Raw genomic sequence first — 22280 nt, 5'->3', positions numbered from 1 at the left:
AAACATGACATCTGCTCAGGAAAGGATCACTGCCTTCAGAGGAGCTGCAGCAGTAAGATCCCCGCCAGCTTGATGGGGATCTTCAAATCTAGCAGACTGACTTTTGCCCAGGAAGTGGAGGCATAGCCTTCGCTCCCTTTGGGAGCCACAGGTGGCCCAGCTGAATGCCAGTCTCTAAATGAAGCCCTGAGTCAAAGACAGGGATTACAGAGGGTCACACACGTTTCTGAGCACGTGATAGGGCTAGAGATATAGGAGTGGTGACCAGAAACAGAGTTCAATATATAAATATTTTCAAAGGCAGAACAAAGCGAATCCAGTGCTAGAGACAAATGGCTACGTCTAGAGACAGGGTGCAGAAGTATAAGGAGAACAAAAGGGTTAAAGCCTAGGTAACCAGGACTAGAGAATAAGCCCATAGGTTAGGGGAATAGAGGAACATTACAAGAGGAAACGGGGCTACAAGCAGAGTTTGGAATATAACCATACTCGGAGGTAAGGGGTAGGTACCATGACAAGAGAATGGTTGAACTCTGAGGTTATAGAAACGGGTACTAGTATCCGAGACAACGCTAATGCCGAGCAGGACCAGAGGAAAATCTCAGGCAGGAACAGAACTAGAGAAAGAGTAAGAGGTAACCGGGTCAAAGGTAGAACCAGGCAGTATTAAGGCAAGAGTGTTAATATTAGTTCAGATACGGACACCCCACCGGTACTGAACATTATTCGGTGATAAGAAATACATTTTGCTGATTTTCATATCTCTCACTGTTCCCTGACCCATTTCTCTCCACTCCTCCAGTGTTCCCCCATTCGTTTCATTTCCTCCCCCACTTCCCACCACTTCTCCATCTATTACCTGCTCTCCATCACTCTGTTTCACACATTCCTGCCCATCACTGCTCTACTGTTTCCCTCCATCCTCCACATGCTCTCTCCACTCTCTGTATGCCACTTACGCTCTCTTTCATTTCCCTTCATTTCTTCACAGAGCGATTCAATGTCTTCCTCTTGCCGTGTCCCACCCTGGATGTATACGGCGAGTGCAAACTGCAAATCACCCACGAAAACATCTACCTCTGGGACTCCCACAACCCTCGCACGAAGCTGGTGTCTTGGCCACTTTGCTCCCTGCGCCGATATGGCCGCGATGCCACCAGGTTCACCTTCGAAGCTGGACGGTAATGCTAAGTCCACCCATGTACTTATAGAAGAAATGTGGGGATCCTAGAGCTCATGTATTATTTGGAGATAGGTTGCTCCAGAGCAAAGTCTAGGCTGCAGAGGATCAAACTGAGCACTGGAAAAGCAGGTTGAACTCATAGGCTCTGGAAGTGGGGGTTCGGGTGCAGGAGGCGGTGCAGCAGCACCACCAAAATAACCATGCTGGAGTTCAGAAGGTGAATGAGCAATAAAGATATTTTTACATTTTATATTTATCTTGACACAATTGTTGCGCTTTCAAAGATAGAGGTCAAACGTGAGTCCCTGTCTTCTGGTAAATTGCTGCTTATTCTTTTAACACAGAGATTGATCTTTACTTTTCTTTCTCTGACTGCGAAGGGAGACAATTTTATAAAGTGAGCTATCGGACAATGCTGCTAGAAAAGAGGGAGTGTGGAGGGAAAAGCAGTAGAAAAGTATTTTTTAACACAAAACAACACTTAAATACCTGTAAATGAACTGTACAAATATTTAAAAATATATCAATATTTAGGAAATGAAAAATTGTGAAGTGTGATGGAAACAAAGATTTCAAATGAATCAAAGCATTTCAAGACACTTTACTTGGTGGTGCGCAGATTATAAATATTTTCTGAAAACTGATTTCCAGACATTATAGTCCGTAGGCCATAGAGTTTTAATTGCAAAACTGCATGTCATTTCGAAATTTGTGGCCATTTCAATGGAAAATGTGCTGTCTGTAAATGACTGTGCACTACCTGAGCATATTTTAGTGATATATTTGAAACTGTGTGCGCCAGAATGCACCACTGGCTACATACCACCATTACTACGCTCCTGCTGAATGGGCAGAGCTCATTTGCTATACTTATTCTGATTTTTCACAGTCCCTATGACTTGAGTGATATAACAATAATGCCTGTGCCCCCACTCCAACTCTAAAAATTGTTTCAGTACCAGTGGTTGAACTTCCTATTAAACCAAATCTGAATATTTACCTAATTCTAGAAATCATCATTACTATGGGCCTATTCCTTCATCACACCCTGCACAGTGCTCAATTTGTAATCTTTTTTTTTTTTTAAAGTGCAGGAGGCTCAAGTTTCCCCTAGCAGGCTACCATTGGGGTTACCCAATACAAAGGCTACCTAAGCTTGAGCCCACCTCCAACCTTTTTCTTCTACCATCCTACACGACATGTCTCTTTAGCTCACTCTTACCTGTTTTTTCATACTTTTCTGCTTTTCTCTTTCGTGTTCACTGTCAAAGTCTGATGATAAAAATGAGCACAGGACCAAAACTGAGCGTTGTGGCCCCCCCTTACACATTTTAAGTACAGACCCCATCTCAAAGTGACAACCTCTCCGCCCCAAGATTCAGACAACATTATTTATAATTAATGAAGAACGCCATTTCTCATTGGGCCCTGTTTGCACCCCAACCAGAACATGAAAGTTATACCATTCAGTAGCACTGCAGATGTAGAGGTCAAAGTGTTTTCCCCACAAATGTGCTGATAGAAATGCGAAACAGCCAGCTGTAATCAGATAAAAAGCGGATAATAAAGTGGGGTTAATGCGGATATGCAGTACCTACCTACCTCCTAAAAGTGCAACCTGCCTGAGCTCCCTGAAGCCACACACTTAGAATATATAACTTCTGAAACAGCTGCTGTAAATCTGCAGTAGTGAAGTCACAAACTATTCCACCCAGGAGGCGGCCCTTCCCCCTTTGCCCTGATCAACCAACATGGAAGGAAGGGTGTTGCACTAGCAAATACAAGATGGAGGCGGTGAAGGGCCGACTAGAGTGATTGTGTCTTGCAGCTTGCTTTTAGAATAGCCATCTGAGATAACTCCGCTCACTAAGTAGAAAACTTTAAATGTTGCATAATCTGAATACGTTGCACATGCTTTTCACACAGCTGAATTCTGCTGAAGGTTAGGAGATCCAAAGCCGCCATAGTTCCAAGGTCCATGCATGATGTGCTACTTCAGTCCAGGGTTTCCTTGAATTCTGCGACCTGTTTATTCCATTAGAAGACAATAAGTCCCAGAATACAAAGAAAGAAATTGGACTGGAGCGGCACATCACAGGATGGACCTGAAAACTTGGCAAGACTGGTTGCTCTTTATAAACAGCTTTGAAATCCGGAAGCACAAAGGTGTTTTAGTAATGATTACTTGTATACATTTGTTCATATAACAGTTTTTGCCGGTTCCAAGTGCTGTTAATAAATGATGTTACAATTACCCAATTTAATGCTGCTCAATTTATAGACACTAGGAAATAAATGACTGTTTATTTATAAGTGCCAGTCATGGGAGACCGAAAGTTGCTTCCTTAAACAGCCCTGTGTAACACACCTGTCAGTTACCTCCTAGTTGCAAAAACTAAGCCCTTAACCGCCCCTCCCCCCTTCCCCCCCCCCAATTTACAGTCAATTAAAGCTTTGCAGGAGGAAATACTTCTAAGTTCTACCGGGCAGTTTTGAGTTATCGGCAGTGTGCATTAGACTAGTCTAAAATGCGTAGCAGCAACCTGGCCTCTGTACAACCAGACCAATCTAAAGCAAGCACATAGCTGCAGTCTGAGCATGGGAAACAAGGGCAGTGGAAAGGCCAGGCCTAAGCATCGCCACCTTGGGACTGGACACGCTATTTTGAGGCCGCTGTAACTATCTGTGAAATACATTACCAATGCATTGTATATGTATTCTTGATTTTTAAATTTTAAACTTCTGTATTTTTGGTTGCCTATAAGAGCTATTTCTGATGCATGTTTTGCCTTTGTTCTATTTGGTTTTATCTTCTACTCTTCAGCCGCATGTGTGACGCGACAGAGGGACTATACACCTTCCAGACCCAGGACGGTGAGCAGATTTATCAGCGCGTGCACAGCGCCACCCTGGCCATCGCTGAACAGCACAAACGTGTCCTGCTGGAGATGGAAAAGAATGCGCGGGTGAGTGTCAGATCTGTGTACCTTCCTAATAGCCACCTGTCCACCTTTGCCACAGTGGGGCTTCATATTCAGAGTACCATCCTAAATTTCTCTCGTGTGACATGTGTATACCAGTTCCCAGCATAACCACAAACGTGCCATCCTTTGAGATCATTCTCATAGATGCCAACACTGTCCAGTATAGTATCTGTTTTTCACAAACTCACTTGTACTTTACGTGCATTGACACCAGAGGGCATCCTAGTTAAATCTGTTAATTCCCTTTCTTCCCAGCAGGGACAGAGAGCGAAACATTCCCTCAAATACACAGTCTTTAAAACGAGGAAAGGAAGAAGGGCAATCAGACTGGCAAAGGAACAAAAAAATAGACTTAAAAAGAAGAGGCTCCGATTATTCAGTCTGTCAGTCAGAGCAGGGAAGTGATATCAGAAAGCTTTGTAAGGTGCATTTGTGTCTGTGGCTTTCCCAACCTGCAGGATGATTCCTTCTCTATGGAGGCGACATACTGACTACACAGATAGGAGTGAGTAACTAGGCTCAGGAGTTTGTCTTTGTAACTTTTTCGATGAAAAAACGGAATCAAATCCTACTTTTCTCTCATTTGTGTCTGGTTGTGCCCCGTAATCAGTAAAGGCACTGGGTACTTGCTGAAAGGAAAGTCTGCACCTCCTTCACCTGCCACCTATCAACTAAGAACGAAGACAGTCCCACAGTTGATTAATTGACTGACATACAATAAGAAAATCAGGTGTGCAGTATGTTGTAATCTTGAAATTACATTTTACATTGATCTTCTGAAAGACAGGCTTAGCAAATTCCCCATATTCAGGACCACTGAAATGAAATCAACTAGGGATATTGTGGCACAAATAGAAATGTAGCAAATTACCCACCATATGACGTCATTTAGTGTCTCTCACTCCAAAAAAGTTCCTTGATCTCAAGTAAATCAGAAGTTCCAAAATCCTCCATAACTGTTTCAGATTACTAAACAAAATGGCTGATGTTTCACTTTTGTTTAATGGCCCTCTTTAGCTTTGTCTTTCACACTACATGATTATAGGGATCTTCAAGCAACAAAATGTAGAAGAGCTATTAGAGGATTTTGATGAATCTAGCCAGGTCAACTATCAATCTGCTCTAAAGTCCTACAATCATCATATTCAACAAGTGAGTGAGGTGTCAGTTCTATACTTACAAAATTAAAATTGCCCAGAACTCATTGCGAGAAACCTTCTCAATTTTCAATTCTTTATCCTCCTTAGACTGTGTCACAATGTACAGTCCCCTTTCGGAGAAGAGCTGCAATGTTCTCGCTCCTTTTTTCAGCACAGAGTAGCATCCATCTACTGCTCCTTTCCGGAGAGCTCTAGGAACACTCCATGTTTACAGGTATGGTTTGAACCATCACAAGATCCATCTCAATTCAAACCTTGTGATCCTGTTGAGTTACAGCTTCTGCTGCTCTCTATAAAATCGGGCTCTGCTCTTGATGCGGCCTCCCCTGCCATCCTGCAATTAGGAGTGGAGGAGATTTACCCAGTGCTGAAAACCTTTTTAATAACTCTTTTGCTTCCACCCAGGTCCCACTCGCTGGAAGCATGCCGCAGTTGTATCACTTTTGAAAAAGCCTTTTTTGACCCTTCCAAACCAGAGAACTACAGACCTATCCCACTGATCCCTTTTTCCGCAACAACTGTGGGAAAACTCGTTAACCAACAGCTCTCACTGTTTGTTGAATCTAAGGATCTTCTTCACAATGCACAATCAGGCTTTCGACCCAGTACAGCACAGAATCTGCCTTATTGCTGGCCTCTGAGTTGCTGCACGAGATTCTGGCCACAGGTGGCACAGCAGCATTACTGCTGCTGAATCTGAGCATGGCCTTTGACACTGTCCCACAACCTTCTTTTAGAGTGGTTGTGGAGCTACGGGGTTGATTATAGGGCCTTGTGGTGACTTACGTTCTTTCTCCAGAGACACACTTTTCAAGTCCTGCAGAAACCTTTTCAGTCTAAGGACCTGCCACTGCAGCATGGAGTGCTCATCCTTGAACCCCACGTTATTCAGTCTCTACATTCGCCCCCTGGCAGATATCATTGAGCGGCACAGGTTTGAAATCATGTCATACGACGATGGTACTCAGATCACTGTCATCATGTTGCAGAACTCGGCCACGGCTGCTGCCTCTTTGAGGACTTGCCTATCTTAGGAGGCCCTATGGATGGAACTTAACTGCCTAAAATTAAACTCAGGCAAAATGGAGGTCCTCATTCTGGGGGGGGCAGGCTTCCATTTGGACTCCCAATTAGTGGCCACCTGCACTTGATTCCCTTCCGGTGCTGAAACCCAAGGTCAAGAACCTTGGCGTTCTGTTTGACGTTCGATAACCAGATCACCGCAATAGCTGGAAAATGCTTTGGGATATTAAATTCCTTTAAAAAATCGGGCTCTTGCCTGAAACTACCAAAAAAACATGAATCCAGGCTTTAGTCATCTTGCAGCTGGATTACTGTAACGTTTTATATCAAGGAGTCCTGCAGCCCCAGCTGTTGAGGCTCCAACATGTACAGAACTCTGTAGCTAGGCATTGTTGAACCTCCCTAGAAGGGCTACGATGGGCTCGGCCCTGCAAAAAATTGCATTGGCTGCCTGTGAATAAACATCTGTCCTTCAAGGCTCTCTGCTACTGCTACAGGGCCTTCAATAAAGCAGGGGCTAGCTACTTGCACCGTTTTATCAAACCCTACCTTCCTCTGAGGAGTCTGCGATCTTCAGAGACTCTGTTGGTGGAAATTTCCTCAGTGAGGAAGGCTCGGATTGGAGGCCGCTCTTTTAGATTTTTGGCACCCAAGCTATGGCACTCCTTCCCATTGTGCCTCAGGCAATCTAAGTCAGAGCTTCTGATCTGGAAAAATCTTAAAATGTGGCTCGTTTGATAGGTTTCTTGTTTTCCTGTGGCTTTTCTGTGTCTTCTGTTCAGTCGGTAGACCTTATCAGCTCTGGGGCACTTCTTCGAAGTAGCCATGCGCTTTATAAATTGCATTGTTATTATTATTATTAATATTATTATAATTATAATGATCCGTTAAAAGACACAAAAGATAGTAATAAAGGGAAATATAAATTGGAAATGTCACAGGCCGCACAATAGGAATTAGCAAACTGACAATGTTTTTAGAGTGACTGGCGTGCAGGAAATGAAATACAAGATCTATTTGTAGCTTTATATTCCCGCAACACACCGTGATTCTGTTAATGTCTTTACTATGGGGAGGGGGAGGTCGGCGGTATTCCCTCCTCCCAAAAGAGCAACCGATAACACGCTGCTCTAGGTGACTGGAGAGGGTCCATTTTCTATGAGTAATGTGTACCACAGCTCCCTGGAGCAGGAATGAGCTTGTGAGGAGGGTATGTGCTGTCTTGGCTCAACTATTGTAATGCTGCTAATTTTGTTTCCCCAGACAACAAAAGATTAAAGCTCAATAAAACCTCTGAGATGGCTGAGTAACCATGGGTTAATTAAACCTAATCAAATCAAAGTCACCTCTAAAGTCAGAGGATTACATAATTCTGCTAGGTAATTATTTGCTTGCAGGCTCTCTGAATAAGCCTGGACATTGACAAGCAGGCCAGATCCAGAGACCTCCGCACTTCCAAGTCTGAAATTTACAGACTGATGGGATGGTTCTGAGTCACATTATAAATGACAAATTTGGCGCAAGTGGTGATTGTACTGAGTTAACATCCTGAGTCTGGTGAATACTGTGAAGGGATCTTTATGTTTCCCTGTGCAAGTCCCTCTGAGTGGTAACAATATTTTATTGGTCATTAAGAGCACACCTTATGTTATACCCCATTCAGACATGCTTAACTCTAAATTGCTTGATAAAACAACCTAGGGGTAATATCACAACATGTGGTGGTATTTCCCATGTGACGTTTTACCATCAGCGTTACCCTAGATTGAGCAAACCCAGGTTGGTGCTGAACAAGGGAGTGGTGTTTCATCCATACAAATTCTTCAAGGTATTACTTGGAAAAATTTGATGAGGGAACATATTGGAAATGGGGGTTTCCTGGTCAGTGAGAGCAAACCCATATGTTGTAGCCCCAGAACTTGTCAAAGCAGTCCATTTTGCAGTGTGTTTGCTCATCATATTACATTTGATGTTCCAGCCCTCCACATTAGTTAATTTGATTGGCTGCCTGCACTGGCGCTGCTACATGCATTCCGGGCATCAGATAAGTAACCCAGAATGGGAGATTAGGGCGCTCCCCAAGATCTTCCATGGTAGGAAATTCCATGATAATGAGAAAAATGTACCCCCTCCCCTCCCATAAACAACCTGCAGCTCATTCTGCCCCTTACAATGTCAGCCCGCGCACCAGTGTTCACAAGACATGGTGGAATTCCAGTTCAAAACATTGTGTATTTTACTAGTTAAGCCCACCATTAGGTGTAGATAGAAGGTTCATAGACCAGAGCTGCAGAAATATATGCTGTATGTACTCCAACTATATGGGACGGCCAGGTGTGCATGACTAAAATATCTACTAATGTCGGTGCATACCATCATTTTAACTTGGTTCCTTGTAAGTAATTTTGCCAGATACAGCCTCCAATCCCACCATTTCTAAAATATAACTGAATGTCTTGAATCTTGTTGTGTTTAATATAGGCATTAGAAGTAATTTGTTCCATCCTAACCGTAAACAGCAGGATATTTGGGGCAGCTTATGCCACATAGTACTGCCAACTTAAATACCCAGCAAGGACACTGCTTCAAGTTGATATAAGTGACTGTCCCACTCTTATTTCTCAAGTAGTACAGAGATCGCAAAATATGGCACTCTCTACCAAACTAATGCTTCTTCTGCATCAAGATTAACCTTACAAAGGATGAACCAAAGTCCCGCCCTATACGTCAAGGTTGGCATATCTTTGGCAGGTTAGGCTTTTCTTTGAACCTAAGATTGAATACCCCTAACCCCATGTTCACGTCCTAATCTAGCGTGGCATCAAGCCAGAACTCCAACGGACTGCCTCTCAGTGTTAAAGACTGGAAGTCAGCTTACTTTGCTGTTGAATTCCAAACTCTAGTATCTGTAGGATTAAATAATATCTAGTTTACCATATACCCAGCAGTCTGTGTTGCCTAAAAGTACTACAGTGGAAGCAATTCTAAGTTGACATTTAGACTGCATAGAACATTGATGCTATATGCCCACTCCCCAGCTTTGACAGACACCTCAGACAACCCTCCTGATTGGCCAGAACAGGTGTCTCTCTACATTTTACTGATGACATGTACCAGCCATTGTGAGGCACCTCTATTGATCATCTTCTTCCACAAAATGCTCCTGTTTATGGTGTTGAAGAAATAGAAAAATGAACAAATGAACAATACAGAGGCACATCTGTCCCGTGTATTGCACACTCCGCCAACAGTGCAAGTGCCGGGTCTTTTTGCATTGCGGAGATCCCAGGATAATTCTACAGCTCTTGACCCATCCCTCTAAGCTGTCCATCAGAATTTTAAAGAAAACTTTCAAACTTCACTCGTTTCCAAAGGGGTTTACCATAAAAGTTCACCCATTCCAATACATGCTAATAATGCTTGCAAGGGCCTTGTAAATAAATACACAAAACAGAACCCGCCAAGATCTAAGTAAATGAAGCTTGATTTGTCAAGCATGAAATGCAGCTCTTTTACCCATGTCATGGAACTCAGCAAGAGGTGCTGAATAATCCCATCGGCTCCTTTAGTACGCTCCAGACATTAATGGTGCACATTCAAGACAGAGAGTCACATGAAAGTTGTCTTACTGTTAATGTTTTCCTACATTTGGTTTATGTCCTCTATTCCCCTTGTAGCCCCTCAATGGTCGCACGCCTATCCACATAAGCAAGAGAAATCAAAACTGTAATAAACGGAGTGATCGTTTCGGATGGTGTTGTACATAAGTGAACTAAGTGATACTAACTGGACAGATAAGTCTTTTATAATGTGCTGTTTTCCTGGTCACAATGCACAACTTCGATGAAAAACGCTAAAGGGATGGAGGGGATAACCTGTAATGCCTTGTGTTGGAAAAAGGGCATTAATAATAATGGAACTGCTTGCTTCTTCCACAGTTGCTGAACAAGGACAGCGAGCACTATTCATACCCCTGCACGCCCACCACGATGTTGCCACGCAGCGCATACTGGCATCACATCACCGGCTCCCAAAACATTGATGAGTCTTCCAGCTACGCATGTGAGTATCCCTATAACATGTTGTGGGAAGTGGTGTAGCATACCTAGTGTGAGCAACAGAAGAGGATGGCACATATGGGGGTTGAATAGCAGAACTGAAGGCACAGTGTAGGAGTGTTGGCTAAAAGAGAGCTTTGAAGAACAGTGTAGGAGTATCCACTCTGGGAGAGCTGAGAGTAATGGCAGAGGCAAGCAGTCTGGGGAAAGGGGTGTAGGGAATGGCATAGGGGTCTTGACTTGGCAGTGGAAGAGCTGTATTGAATGAGTTAGGTGTACTGGTGTAAGGGGATCTGTGGAGTGGTGCAGCAGTACTAGCTATCTGAAAACTGCACTGAATGGTCTAAATGCATTTGTTGTGTTGGAGTTTAATTGAACAATATAGGTGCACTTGTTGTGTTGGAGCACTATTGAATAGTTAAAGTGTGCAGTTTATGGTAAAGATGTTTGAAATGGTGGTGATGCAGTGTTGTGGCGGAACTGTATTGGAAAGTCTAAGTGCAATGGTGGTGGTATTGGATCTGTATTGAGTGGTGTAGGTGCACTGGCCATGCATGAGCGTTATTGAATAGACTAGTGCACTGTTGTGATGGAGCTGTACGTAATGGTGTTAGGTGCACTGGTTTTAATGGATTTGCACTGAGTGGATTGTCTAGGTGCAGTGGTTGCAGTGGAGTTTTAATGAATGATTTAGTTGCATTGGTTGTGATGCAGCTGTATTTATTGGTGTTAGGTGCGTTGGTTGTTTTGCAGCTATAATACATTAGTTAGGTGGAGGTGTATTCAATGGTGTTAGGTACGTTGGTTGTGCTGTAGATATATTAAAAGAACCAGGTGGAGTTGCATTGAATGGTGTAGGTGTACAGGTTCGGTGGTGCTGCTTTGAATGATGTAGGTGCAGAGGTTGTGGTGGAGCTGTGCTGAACGGTCTATATGCACCTGTTGATTTTAGAGAGGTGCATTGAATAGTATAGGGGCACAGGTTGCTGTGTAACTGTATTGAAGGGTTGAGTTGCACTGTTTGCCGTAAAGAGCGGTAGTGAATATTCTCAGTACACTGGTTGCCGTGGAGCTGTATTAAAAAGTAAAGTTGCATTTATTGAAGTGGAGCTGTATTTAGCATGGTTGTGCTGGAGATTTGACCCAGATTGTTGCTATCCAATGAGTGAATTGTTTGCTGCTATAATTAAAATTTATGCATACGTCTTTTTAATTGCCTTTTTTAAAGCAAAACTTGATACTGGGACCTTCTGTCACATAATCTTCATTTTTAGAAGCTGAACCAAATCATCACTTTATTTAGTACCACCTCATTGTTAACACACCGCTTCGGCGACATTTACTTAGACAGTCTTCTCTAGTTTTGGCTCCCTAGGCCTCCCATAAAATTTAACATTAGAGTGATAACAGTGGCCATATTGTGTGGGGGAAACAATTGAGAGTTTGGCTGCAGTCTAGACACAAATTTGGCCAGATAACAGGCAAGATAAAAGACGGTCTGCTGTGCAGTCACGCCAAAGGCAAACCCTTCTGTACCCATCCACACCTGAGAAGTGACAAGTGGCCTGGAATGCTGGCCATTTTACCACAGGTTTAATTGAGGACACCTTAAAGCACCAGGATGCTTCTTCGAAGCAGCTGTTTGCACTATAGAAAATGGTCATTCATTCATTCATTAACCTGCTCACAAAGGGCTCCTCTCGCTATTCCTTACTGCCAGTTTATAGACTAAGTCTAACCTACTCAGCTACACATTTAATATACCTAGCTTAGCATATAAGTGCCTTTGATGGGCAGACAAGGGGAAACCTAATAAAACTGAAAGTCCAAGCCCATTGACTGAGAATAATGCGTGTCTGCCAACAGAGAAAGGAAGTCTAAAGGTTAAAACTGGCAAAGGTGGCAGATTGAAGGCCATACTGTCGAATTCCAGATTGGCATCACCCCTAATCCCCATCAAATAGACAACAAGAGTTTAGCTTTAGTTTCTTTACTAAAATGTGGTTTAAAAACTTTCAGAATCGAAGTATAGCTGAATTTGTCACAAATGGATTTAAAATCTATTGAATCGACAATACAATCAAACTAGGGCAGAGGTCTTCAAACTTTTTGATGCAGGGACCCCCTCTCAAATAAATTTTAGGCGTAAGGACCCCCTCCTGACAAATTCTAGAACCTGGTAATCCTAATCGTTGACAATCATAAGCATCCCCAATTCCCACTGCAAATCATTTTTACGATGAGGAAATAATATGAAACAGTGTTTAGCAAACCAAAGATCAGTGAGTGTGGGGGTGTGGTCAAGGGTCTGGGTAAAAACAAAGGTCCTCATTTATGAGGAATTGGCGTGGGGCAGCACCGCAAGTCTTCTTGCTACACTGCCCTACCTCAATATAAAAGGGCAGGAATGCACCATATTTATGAAATACAGTGCATTCCTGTCCTTTTCCCCTGCGCTGGCACACAAATTTCTGCCTAGCGCCAACGTAGGCAGGATTGCTTTTGTGCAGGAAGGAGCACCTTCCAGAACAAATACAATCCTGAGAGGTATTTTCCTCTTTCCATGTGTGCAGCAGAATGCAACACACATGGAAAGAGGAAAAAATGAGGAGAAATGAAAGTATTTCTCCCCATTATGCCTGCGTAAGGTTTTGGCACTTCTCCAGTTTACGTGATTTTGTAAATCTGGGGCAGCGTCCAAATACAAGGGTGTTGTGTGGGAACACCCACCACAACGCCCATGGAACGCCTCCTTGACGCAAAGTAAGGCAACACAGCGGCTTGCGCTGCTTTGCCTTACTCCATATCTATGAGGCCATGCAAAGCCGCGTAGAGTGGCTGTGCGTCGCCTCATAGGTATGACTGAGAGGCTTGTGCGGCCGAGCGTCAATAAAAGTGATGCTCTGGTGTCGCAAGCCTCTCATAAATATGCCCCAAAATATTCTGTACGTTTTTTATTTTAGGTCTTTCTTCGTCAGGCAGCTACATATAAAATAATAGGCAGCTTAAAAGAAAAATAAATTTAAAAAGTGGTTACTCATTGGGAAATGCACTGTAGTGCATTATGAAACCTCTATTAGTTAATTAAATCTTGGTTGGTACAGTGGAGAAAAGTGACTTGTGTATTTTTAGTGCCACAGGGTAACAGCCTGTGACAGAGAGCACTGTGAAAATGTAAGTCATTATTTTATATTTGAATTACACACAGTATAAGATAGGCCACTGCAAAATGCAGAGAAATGTTTAAGATAAAATGGTGATTCCAAAATGTAGATTTAAGTAATACCACACAATATATAATACATTTTTGTAATGTGTTTAGAAGCTTTGATAGGAGATATTGGACATAGTATGTTATCCAGAAATCAGTTATTTGCTAGACAACTTTAATTTATGGTTTTATTTTAAATTCAGCCCCATTCAAAAATGCAAATCTACATTACAATTTATTTTATTTAATTTTTTGCAACAACCAACCAACACATAAAGCTGGACATCTGCTTGATGCACGTTTTAGCATTAACATAATTTAAATTATAGATCACCATCTTTTAGGTCGGAGTGATCACTTCACAGTTTTTTATCCAGTTATCGGAACTTGTAAAACAGTGAGTTCAAGGAAATAAGAAGTGAACATAAATCAAATCTGTGTACTCCGGAACAAATAAATAACAAATCTTACAGCACCAAATTTACATCTTTGTCGATTATCATAATAATTGCACTACTCTTACATGAAGTGCTGGTTGAAATTTTAAAGCAAAACATTCTCTTAATATAGCAAACAACAGAATCTAAACGTCATTAGGGTACGCAATCTTTACCACACATGTCATTACCGCTCAGGTAAGTAACATGTAAGCACGTATTTGGTGCTTTACCCCGTGGTACATTAACACGCAGGTAAGTATTTTTTTATGATATAAGTATTCTCTCCTTCAGAAAAGGAATTTAAGAGCTAAGGGATGGGTAATGATAATGTGGGGTAGGGGATAGTAAGGTGTTAGGGTTTAGGAGAGGTAAGAGATTTTTAGCATACAGAGAAGGGTAGACGTAAATGAAGGTAAGGGTTTTTAGGGCTCAGGGTAAGGTAGAAATAAGGTTTCTTAGGCTTCGGGTGGGTAAAAGTAGGGTTTTTTTTAGGTTCAGTGATGGGTAAAGAAAAGTTGGGCTTTTTTATTGTTTAGGGGCAAAAGGATTTTAGAGTTCAGGGGCAGGTAGTGGTAAAGAGAGGCAATAGTTTTTAGGATCAGAGGAAGGCAAAGGGGATAGGGTTTTTAGGGTTCGTGGGTAAAGGTACAGGGGTAAGGTTTATTTTTAGGATTCAGGGGTGGATGGAAAGTAGACTGTTTTTAGGCTTCTGGGGAGGGTAAAGGTAAAGGGAGGTTAGTGGTTTAAAAAGAAAGAGGTAAAAAGGGTGAGGTTTGGGGGGGTCACCACCAAAAACAGAAAAATATAGAGGTTCGGATCTTACACGCACAAATCCATAGAAATTTAACAGTTATAGCTATACTTATCTTAATTAACTCATGTCTTGAGGTAACTATAACTTGCACCCCTTCCCTGTACCTCAGGTGACCCCATCTCCGACCATCAAAAATGAGGGGAAGGGGGACATGTGGCCCCCTCCCCAGGTCAATTTGGCCCTGGGGACCCCATCCCTTGGGACTGTCTACATTTATGATTTAGGATGGAGGCACGCAGCTCCTCCCAGGACTCCACCCATGGCACTTCGCTTCTTTTTTATGTCAACAGCGGGGGGAGCCCCAATGCCCTCATGGTCCCTGCTGGCTCCCTGTGCTTCCACCATGCACAGTATTCTCATCAATAATGTTATTGCAATTGTTGCAGTGATATTATCAATGATTTCATAGAAGATGTCATAACTGACGCAGTATGTGGGGTAATTAGCAATGCATGATGAGGGCATGAGTTACAGTTACCTTAGGGCACAAGTTATAGTTTCTTGTGATAACTATAACTATAACTGTTGAATTTTTATTGTTTGTGCGTGTAAAATCTGACCCTAACTATAACGTCCATGTAACCTTTAGTTTTCTCTGAATTTCTAAATTTAAAAAAATTATATTCCCTAACTATAACGTCCCTGTCATCTTTGTTTTTTCAGTGAATTTCTGGATTTTTGGACATATAATATTTAATTACTTTACGTTAATCCAAACCCACACATGCATGGCCATGTGTAGTGGTGGCTGGCAGCAGGTCCTGTTCTGCTGCCAAGCTGTGGCAAGGCCCTGTGGCCAACCCCTGTAGACACCCAAACCCGCATCAGTATGGCCTCTGGCCGTATGCACTCTAGGTTGACCGCAAGTCCTGGTCAGCAGCCAGGCCCTTCAGCCAACCCCCTGTAAACACACAACCCCATGCCATGTGCGGCGGCGAATCTCCCCTAGACACCCAACATCGCACGATGCACGCCCTCCGGCCTTTGGCTGTGCATGGCGGGGATCGACCTCAGGGCCTGGCCTGCGACCTGACCCTGCGGCCAAACCTCCATACACACTCAAACCTACACCATGCATCGTCTTTAGCCATGCGTGGAAGGAGTTTGCCATAGGGCCTGCAGCTGACCCCTGGCAGGCACCCAGACCCCACGTCTTGCACGGCTTATGACTGTGCACAGTGGGGGTGGCCACAGGCTCCCAACCCCAGTGCTTGAGGGGGGTCGCCGCAGGCCTGGCCCAGTGACTCACCCCTATATTTAGGCAACCAGGGAGAGGATCACTGGCCTGCGACCTGACCCTGCATCCAAACCCCCATGCACACTCAAACCTGCAGCCAACCCCGGCAGGCACCCACACTGCCTGTGTCTCGCACAGCCTATGACTGTGCGCAGCGGGTGTTCAGTGGGTCGTCGCCGCAGGCCAGGCCCAGTGACCCACCCCTATATTTAGGCAACCAGGGAAAGGGGCATATAGCTCTCCTGGGATGATTTCAGCCCCAGGGACCCCACCCCCGGGGCCCAGCCAGTTAGCCCCAAGGATCTATATTTTCACTCTTACAGTTTAACAGTTTACAGCTTAACACCTACTTCCTTCAACCAGCAAATCTTCTGTTTGGCATGGGAGGCTTTTCCTACATGTATGGCAACAATGAACAGCTGATTTTGCAACTACCAAACTCATCCTGTGCCTTGGCTGATGGCACAATTACTGTTGCATATTTCCTCAGAATCACTTGCAGGTGGAAGTCGACCAACTACATGAAGTTGAACTTTGACAAAACCGAAGAGCATCTGGTATAAGAACATACCAGTTTATATTTCATTATTCTGCCTTAGGCCAGCTGAAATAGTCTGAAATGTTGTCATTCTGACTGATACAAATATGTCACTAAAGCTACAAGTGAGCCAGGAAACAAAAACTAACTTGTTAAAGCTAAAGATGCTAAGATCGACACTCTCAGTTATTCAACCAAAACCTCACATCACATTGTAACTGCCATTTCTTTTTTTGATCCTTTTCTCTTGTTTTATAGGAAGAATTAAGTTTCCTGAAAGCTGGTTTTATTTCAAATGTGGCTTTACATGTATGCACTTAGAAGATTGCCAATGATAGGAATAAGAAAGTGGTTTTGGCGAAAAAATGTCTTCTATTAATGAAGCATATTCCAGGGTTCCACAATAAGGTGGAGATATTCAAGTGTTTATGAATTTAATGATGGTACTCTTGTTGAAGAACTAGGATTATAAATTCAACTTTTCCACTTTCAACAAATGTTGAATTTGCTGTTCACCGTTCACTGCTACTGGGGCTACATCCAGTCTCCGCAGAGCCCCAAGAGGCGGCCCTCATCCCATGCGACACCTGTGTCAAGTAAAGTTATGGTGATATAAAGCGTGAACCCCTCCGTCAGCGACAGGTAGCAGCAGTATAGGACCACCCCCCTTGGTCCTGCATTTTGCCCCCACAGACTGATTTTTCTTTCCTTGTTTAAGTGAGCGCTCACGGACCAATCATTGTAATCATCACCACTTTAACTATAGTGGGCACTCTTAGGGAATGTACAGCCACTTTTGATACAGGTCCGAGGGGAAGGCAAGCTGAGCTGGTACCTCTTCTGCCTCCCGTCTCACAGCTTGCTACTAACCTTTCACTACAGCTGCTTGCTGCTGGCATTTTATTCCATCTTGGTTTGGTCCACGCCGATCTTTCCGAGTTGCTTCTATGGACCTTCGCAAGGCCATACTTTGACCTTTAAGTAAGACATATGATGTTTATTGGCAATCTAATCATGCATGTTATGAAAATAAAAGTTAATCCACAAGAAGAGGTGTGGGTTGGTTTAATTTTGAGAGATTGTTGTAAGCAAATGTATTGGGAGCAAATGCAAATGTATGGGTGTATTTGAAAGTGATGGAAGTGGGACAAGTGCGGGAGTTGCTTGTATGGACCTTCGCAAGGCCGTACATTGACCTTTAAGTGACACCACTTGTTGATGTCAAATATTAAGGCAGCCCATATAAAGGAGCTGTTTTCCCTTAAAATTTTAATAGACTTTTTGAAGGGTTTTACATCTAGCGCTGCCTGGCTTTTTTCCTTTCCCCTCAGTGTACTGCAAAGTGTGGGGGCACATCACTTTCCGGCAAAGAGTACCAAGTGCGCCGGGTAATAAAGCTGATAAGCTGTTACTTTCAGCATGGGTAAGAAGAAGGCCACTGAGGCCGGGCCAGGCAAAGGGGAATTTAAAAAATAAGGAAAATTGCAGGTGAGAACTGCACTTTAGCTGACATAATCGAGGAGGTTGAGTTGATGTTGCGTGTCAAGCAAAAAGTGCCCAGTTCGCATAGAACTGAAATAACAGATTCATATAAAAAGTGTGAAGATGTACACCACCCAGAAAATGCAGAGTGGAGCACTATTGCAGACATTACATACAAAGACGCAGGAATCCCCAGACTAATACCCAGGTTGAGCGACACTGAAGGGAAACAGTTAGCTAGCTGTCCACATGTAGAAACTGTCCGATAACATGGGAGAGGGCGGGGGATCAATAGCCATATTGCGTTGTTAGCCCTCCCGGAGGCGCCAAAAGATAGCGCAGTTCAAATCCCAGTACCTACTCATAACATAACTGCCCACAAGTGTGATCAGCAGACCTCCCAACCCTCAGTACGTTCTGGCCTACTAATCGACTCTCCAGGTCCACTTAATCAGGTACAACGCAACCCTAGTGTTACAGAGGCAACGGAGCTCCATTTAAGACTCCACGCTCTGACAAAAGAGGTCACAGATTCAAAGGAAATTATAGGGAGATTAGTAGCCCAAATTAGCAAAGAAGAGGTTAGTTTGGGATATGATGTTCGCAAGCCCAGTGTTTCACAAACTGAGAATTCTCAGGGACTGAATGTATGTCGCAAGGTGTTGCAGCCATCACCACACCCTTATAGATTGACACCTCAAACTGCCTCTAACACCACCTGCATGCAAGATCACAGCAAAGCTACCAGAGGGGCGATCAAAAGTAACTGGAGTCTAGGAGTTAGGACATTTAGAGACTCCCTGTCAGAATCCCTGGCAGAGAAGTGGGGGCGGGGGGAAAGCATTGGGGAGGTATACTGACCATAGGACAAGCCTACATAGCTGCTATTTTGACTGTTTCCTTCATTGGGTGGGCAAAGAATAAACCCAGAACCGAAGACAAGATGGGTGGGAGCTTCCAACCACCCAGATGCACACAAACAGCAGATATCAGTACCTGAAGTACCATTCAACAGGCAGCTTAAATAAGTACTCACTGAATTCTGGGGTCTATAAACTGTTTATGATTAATGTCCCCAAGCTAAAACCAGAGGACAGAGAAGATGAAGACTCCCTCGAAAACAAGGTGACCTATTGGATCAGACATGACCACCAGTGTCTGTCAATGGTTCGTGGCAATATAATTAAGGCTGAATGCTTGACATAGCGAAAATGGAAATTCAGGTGATATAACTTCAGTGTTTAGATCTAAGAGTCTAGTCAATGGTTTGATCACTTTAGACCTCAAAACTAGCCACCTCCAAACTCAGCAATAAGGTTCAAGCTGAATAAACCCAATAATCTACAGACTTTCGTAGTTCCACCTGTGTCAAGGACGATCTAGAACTTGTTGTTTGACTGGTAAGACCAAAGGCCCTTAAGCAAATATAGCAGGAACTCCGTACAAAATCTGTCTAACCCTACACCCAACAATCCAGATAGCAGTGATCTGGGGATTCCCGCCATGTATCCCGGGTGGGTGGTCAATGGAGTGACCACTCACTCAGACTATGTAGGACACACTCTAGCCAAATTAACACCCAGCAGACCAAAGAAGACCTGAGTGGCTACTAAATCCATAGATTTCTGGAACATAGGAGGGCTAAATCAGAAACCAATTAACCCAAATTAGCAGGAATATATGGACCAGATTGACTTCTGCTTGCTCCAGGAATCTTGGCAGACAAAGCCTCCATAAAAGCTAGCGTATAGGACTTTTAGCGTCAACGTAGTCCCTTCAACAAGAGGCAAGCCCTCAGGGGAACTGGTTACATGGGTCACTATCTCCCTAAATGTGACAATAGAAGTACTGAGAGTCCCCTCATTGGATGTACTTGTGAGGTGAAGCTCACATCGAGCTGAAGTTTATTTGTTTAACGTTTACATCAGACCAAGATTGGCTAGTGCGGCGTCTCCAGTGGTGAAAATACTAGACCGTGTCCTTTGCTCAATAAGCCCTGAGTCCGTAGTGTTCATAAGGGGAGATTTTAATTGTAGATTTGAGCCTTCCGTTGTCTTGGAATCAGTTTTTGAGGAAGAGGACACATCAAGGAGTATCCCCTCCTTGGACGCAGGCACCGCTGGCCCAGGTACAGTGGCCACTGTGCAACTTGTCAATTTTGTGTCAGAGCATTGGCTGCATGCTTGTAACAGCAGATTGCCATCTGACAGCCGTAGTGCATTTACTTTTAAAAGAGGTGCCAGTAAACCTAGAACTGATTATGAATTGGCAAGTGTTATAAACTGAGGCAGCTTAGTGGATTTTAAGTTGGGCAAGAGGGAAGATAACAACCACTTTCCACTGTGCCTAGTAGTGTCAGGGATGCTATTGGAGACCTGGGCCCAGGATACAGCTAGTAACTCAGTTCAACCAATCATCAGAAACAATCATAGGTCAAATAAATGGGTGCTTATTGTGAACAAACCTGACACCATGTCTGAGATTTACGGCACATTCTCTAAACCTTTATTGCCCTTTGCGGACACCTTGCCTCCTGACATTCCCATAACAAATATCCACGAGCCCATATTGAGAACATAAAACTGTACCTGACTAAGGTCCATTCTAAATGTTCGCCCATAGCTACATTCAGGTGCCCGCCAAATAACCCCTGGTACACTAAGGACTGTCAAGCAGCCAAGAGGTGACTATTAACGGACCTGAAGTCCAAAAATATGGAGTTAGTGAGTGAAGCCTGGGCAGAATCTAGGAAAGTGTTAGCTTCAGCTGAAGGGAACTGGGGCTAGACCAATTGGAACGATCTGATATTATCAGCTAGAAATAAAGATCATACCCCATTTTGGAAAATAATAGCTCATGGCAGTAAAGATGGCTACATTAGTACAGATGATTGTTTGGATCCTAATGCTTGGTGCAGGCACTTTACCCAATTATATTGTGAAGCAAATCCTATGCAAACCCTATTCAGATTGACTTTTACCAAACTAAATCATGCTACACCATTTGTTCCTTATTTCTGCTTATATGAGACCAGGGAAGCGATAGACTTGATTAAGCCAGGGAAAGCTCCAGGCCACGATAAAATAACAAGGGACCTTTTGAAGCATGATAAGGCAGTATGGGTTCTATATGTAAATTTGCTATGCAACGCAGTGGCCTCTGGAGCACCAGTACCAGACACTGTGCCTATTTTCGATAAGGGTAACAAGCAAGACCCGGCCTACTACAGACCTATCAGTCTAATTGACATCTTGCAAAAAGTAAATGCTAAACAAGTTTTAAATAAACGTAGTAATCGGAAAGACGAGAATAACATTATTTCTCTGTACCAAGCAACTTTCAGACTGATCATCAGTAAAATTGGCCAGGTGTTTAGGCTCTTATGCATAGCATGGAACTATTCCAAACATAAGGCAGGGCATCTGTATATAGCCTTCATTGACTTAAAAGTAGCTTTTGACCTGGTCCCAAGGGGTTCCCTATGGGACTCGCTGCAAACCCAAGGTGTACCCAACAAGCTTTTGGTTTGGATAGCTACTCTTCATCAAGGCAATTTATGCCAAAGTTTGTTGGGGTCCTGGGGCGAACTCACAAATGCCATACCTGTTAATAGGGAGGGGGGGGTGAGGCAGGGGTGTGTGTTGGCACATACCCTGTTTTCATTGTAAATCAATGATGTTGTACAATATTTGTTGGAATGTAATCATGCTTCCCCAAAGCTAGGTGGGGTTTCAATACCTGCACTATTGTTCGCTGACAATACAATCTTCATGTTCCAGACACCGAAAGGTTTGTAAAGGCTATTAGACCGATTTAACGATTACTGCAGTTTAAAAGGCCTAGAAGTCAATTCTAATAAGACAAAATATATGGCCATCAGACTGCAGAAGTCCTTTAGGAAAAGTATTGCTGTCCACCAACAACAACTAGAGCATGTGACTAATTTCAGTTACCTTGGTATTACAATTGACACAAACTTGTCATGGAAACCTCAAATACACAAATCCAAAACAGCTTTGTTGCAAACTTCTATGACAATTATAAAAAGTAACAAGCAACTAAATCCAAGGTAGTGTCACCAACCCTGGGGGGTTACAAATACAGAGCCCAAACAGCAGCGCTCTATGGGGCAGAATGGAGGTGGGACAAA

The 22280-nt window shown here is 43.3% G+C and overlaps 1 protein-coding gene across 1 annotated transcript in view; it reads left to right on the top strand.

The window, feature by feature from the left end:
- Positions 1–22280, top strand: part of DOK4 (docking protein 4) — a 130731-nt gene that overhangs the window by 104317 nt on the left and 4134 nt on the right. The window contains exons 5-7 of the mRNA XM_069217327.1: positions 992–1181; positions 4008–4149; positions 10289–10412. Of these exons, the coding sequence (XP_069073428.1) occupies positions 992–1181; positions 4008–4149; positions 10289–10412 (456 nt within the window). The remainder of the gene's footprint in view (positions 1–991; positions 1182–4007; positions 4150–10288; positions 10413–22280) is intronic.

Source organism: Pleurodeles waltl, chromosome 12 (assembly GCF_031143425.1).
Source record: "Pleurodeles waltl isolate 20211129_DDA chromosome 12, aPleWal1.hap1.20221129, whole genome shotgun sequence".
Classification (NCBI taxonomy): domain Eukaryota; kingdom Metazoa; phylum Chordata; class Amphibia; order Caudata; family Salamandridae; genus Pleurodeles; species Pleurodeles waltl.
The sequence above is the reverse complement of the archived record's forward strand: the minus strand, read 5'-3'. Positions and strand labels throughout refer to the sequence as shown.